This window comes from Oncorhynchus gorbuscha, linkage group LG25 (assembly GCF_021184085.1).
Source record: "Oncorhynchus gorbuscha isolate QuinsamMale2020 ecotype Even-year linkage group LG25, OgorEven_v1.0, whole genome shotgun sequence".
Taxonomy (NCBI): domain Eukaryota; kingdom Metazoa; phylum Chordata; class Actinopteri; order Salmoniformes; family Salmonidae; genus Oncorhynchus; species Oncorhynchus gorbuscha.
In genome coordinates, this window is record NC_060197.1 from 30,307,918 (window position 1) to 30,311,623 (window position 3,706).

Sequence of the window (3,706 nt, forward strand, 5' to 3'; positions counted from 1 at the left end):
TGTCCATGGGAGTCATACAGTAGTTGTGACCTTGTTGGCCACATTTTATGACGCTGTCATCCTCGAGGGCTTCTATGACCACCACACAGTCACTTCATAACACAGAGAAACATCTACAGAAAACATGGTAATAGTCTTATCTCATATACAATTTATTCTCCAAAGTATGGATGCAAAGGAACCTCACCCATCACATGATTTAAATATGATATTTGCTTACCCAGCAATATCTCATATACATTTTATTCTCCAATGTATGGACAGATAAAAGCCCTCCCATGATATAAATATGAGGAGGCTCTTTCTTCTTGTCCCAGATGATGATGATACTTTACATCACACTTAAAACTGTCATGTATGTTAGGCAAAGTACCTCAGATGTCTTGGTCAAATGACCCAATAGAAAGTTCATCTGAATATATATACAGATAACAAGCTGCATCATGAAAATAGTGATCTACTGTTGCTCAAATGGGCAATTTGGAAGGCAAACATAGAGTGCGTGAAACAACTGACTGACACCACTGAGACATCCTGCTGGAAACCACATAGAGAGAAAGTCAATGAAGAAAGACAGAGAGAGAGAGAGAGAGAGAGAGAGAGAGAGAGAGAGAGAGAGAGACGTTCGGTAGGTCCTGTGCAGAAGCCCAACAGGCCTCACCAAAGTACATCTAGCTACAGCCTCGTGTTTTGTTCATAGCAGACCACAGACTACCTGTAAATAGGTTGCTGTGTATGTGAGTTTGTGTGTGGCATGCAATCAGTAGTCTTAACAAAAAAACTAACACTACAACAGAATGAGGCCTAACTATGGCCTGCCATTCTTCTGTGGTATTGGCTATTGTGCAACTTTCACTATGAGTAGTTCTGTTGCAAAAAGCCTAAATCCTTTACCATAGCATGATGTGGAACTGCTAGACTTGGACCTACACATTTGTGTTGAGAGTCCCTTGAGAGTCTGTTTCACACTAAGGGGTGTGAACAATACAGGGCCCAAAGGGACAATGTAGAGAGAAGTGTGGGTGCAGGTCAGTCTTCCTGTGTTAAATGTCTATAAGAGGTTAGTTTCCATCAGTGGAAAGTTACTGCAACACTTCCACCTTCACCACAAGGCTTTGTAAACAGACCATAATGTCTGAGACAGTTAAGAGCATCCGTCTGTACAACGCGTCATATCATCATAGTATGCAGTGGGTTCAATGTATTCAAATTCAAACAGTTGGAAATGCAATCAACTAGTTCACTGTTGCTAAAATGGTCACAACAAATACAACAATAAAATAATAATAATCTGTCACTGTGCCCTTGAGCAAGGCACTTAACCCGAATTGCTCCCGGTGTGCTGTACAATGGTGACCCTGGCTGTTAACCCACTCCCTGCAGGTGTCTCAGGGGGAGTTTGGTTAGCAACAAACATACAAAAACATTTTCAGTACACACTTGTGTACCAAGACAAATATAAGCACCACCCCTAATTATTATTATTATTATTATAAAAAGTAAAAAATGTTTGTCAGAGAAGCAATGCATTCAATTTTTTCAACATTGAATAACAAAAAAGCCATGACCACTGTTTTCATCACATTTGACTGCTTATGCGTTCATAGATAGTTCATGAAGCTAGAACTAGTTAATAAAGAGTTATCAAGTAAAAAATTATCATTGGTTCATTCATCCAATTCTACTGTCTGATCCCAGCATACACCACTGTCTCCATGTGACCTCTCTGTCTTCTAGACCTGTTCTTCTTGTTGCTCAGATTCAGAGCTACGTAATGGAGACTGTCTCCATCTTGGTCCTGTGAAGCACAAAATAGCATTGTTGACATGCAATTAGTTAAGTTGGTTAAAGACAAGCTTCACAATAGACTTCAGATGATATAAAAGTATTTCTGCTTACCCCTACATCTGACCTGGTAACTGCAGGACCTCTGGTCTGAGAGACGAGTCCTAAAAATAATTACAAAAAAGATTAGGATACTTCTACTTCTTCCACTACTGAAACAACAACAAATGGTGACATCAACGAATATCAAGGGATAGTAACTTACCTCTGCACTGCACACATGTTGTGTTGTTCATCTTGTACATGATGCAAACCAGGACAATGATCAAGGTGAACGTGACACACAATACTACACCCAGGCAGGACACCAAGAGAAGAGGATCTGCTCTATGGTCTGTTGAAATTCAAACAGTAATAGAAGAAACCAGAATAGCAAGTAAATGTATGTTCTACACAGTAGACTATACAGTAGATATAAAATAAAATAGAAGCTGTATCACCTACCGTCAATGTCCAACTTGGTCCCGTTCCCAAAGAGTATCTCCCCACATGAGGTCACAGCACAGTAGTAAGTCCCAGCATCAGAGAGGCTGAGGTTCCTCTTGGGGAGGTTGTAGACACATCTCTGTGTAGGAGACCCAGCCTTCGTGCTCTCCTCACACTGATCACTCCTGTTTCCATGGGTGTAAATGATTCCTGGACGGGATTCTCCTGAGCCATGTCTGAACCAAAGGACACTGTGTTCTCCTGCACAGGTCTCAGTGTGAATTGTACAGTTCAGAGTCACAGAGCCTCCTGGCTGGACTGACTCAGACACAGGCTGCTGGAGTACAGACATGCTGTTGGACTCTGAGTCTGAAGAGAGTGAGTAACTAATGTAAGACTAAGCGGGTGAAAAACATGAAAAGCCATGTATTCATCACTGGCATTTTATGAAGCAGCTGTACAAACATACCAACATACAGGGACACACTTTTTGAAATTAAAGAAGCAAATGTTTAGTTACCTTTGACAAATAAAACAGTTCCCTCTCCAAATGTTTGCTCATAGATGTCTGTAGTGGAACAAAAGTATGTAGCTGAGTCCCCTGGCTCTGTCTTGGATATGGTCAAGTTACAGCTGTAGTCTCCTCTCCTCACACTCAAACGATTGGTCTCAGTAAAGTCCTTGATAAAGTTGTTGGAATAATAACTCTCTTGGCCAGCATAAAGAGATGATGCCATGTGGAGGGGTTCCTGTCCAAAACTCTGCTTGAACCAAATAAATCTGGTCACCGACTCATCCGGACAATAGCAAGTGAGAGTCACAGTGCCTCCCAGCTCAGTAACCATCACAGGGGTCGGTTGGATTACTTTTGGTTTGCTAAAAGCACAAACTGTCAAAGTAAACAAACAAAATGGATCAAAAACAGAAACATGGATAAACCATTTCTACCCGTTACAGACAGAACATCCACTTCATCATATTCAAACTACATACTGTAAATGTAGGAACTCAGTTCAAATGTCTTACACTTACCCAAGTTGATGTAAACCATAAATACTTCTCTATTCATCATTGTAACATTAGCCCCTTCTGCACTGTATCGTGTGTGGGTCTGACAGTGGGACACTTTATATGCACCTAATATAGGACGGCACTTTACATGTACCTTTCATGCAGTAGGAGGGAACACTGAAACGAGAGAGTTTATTGGCCGACTACAATCTTAGAAGTGTGTCCTCTGGCTTACCATAGCTTGAGCTTCCCGGGAATGACATTTCAGACATTGTAAAGCAATTCAGAGTTACTGGCTCAAGGCAATCATATATTGGCTCGATTTTTAACAGTGTATTTGACCTTTATTTATCTCGGCAAGTCAGTTAAGAACAAATTATCATGTCCAATAACGGTCTACAATACAGCTGTTTATTTTCTGAGA

The 3,706-nt window shown here is 40.9% G+C and overlaps 1 protein-coding gene across 1 annotated transcript; it reads right to left on the reverse strand.

Moving 5' to 3' along the window:
- Positions 1–235: 235 nt before the first annotated feature.
- On the reverse strand, positions 236–3,381 carry LOC124014573. Its single transcript, XM_046329732.1, has 6 exons — positions 3,304–3,381; positions 2,792–3,160; positions 2,290–2,640; positions 2,051–2,179; positions 1,900–1,949; positions 236–1,798 (listed from the first exon to the last, which is right to left on the reverse strand). The coding sequence occupies exons 1-6, from the start codon at positions 3,341–3,343 to the stop codon at positions 1,682–1,684; spliced, it is 1,056 nt and encodes a 351-aa protein (XP_046185688.1). The 5' UTR covers positions 3,344–3,381; the 3' UTR covers positions 236–1,681.
- Positions 3,382–3,706: the final 325 nt, after the last annotated feature.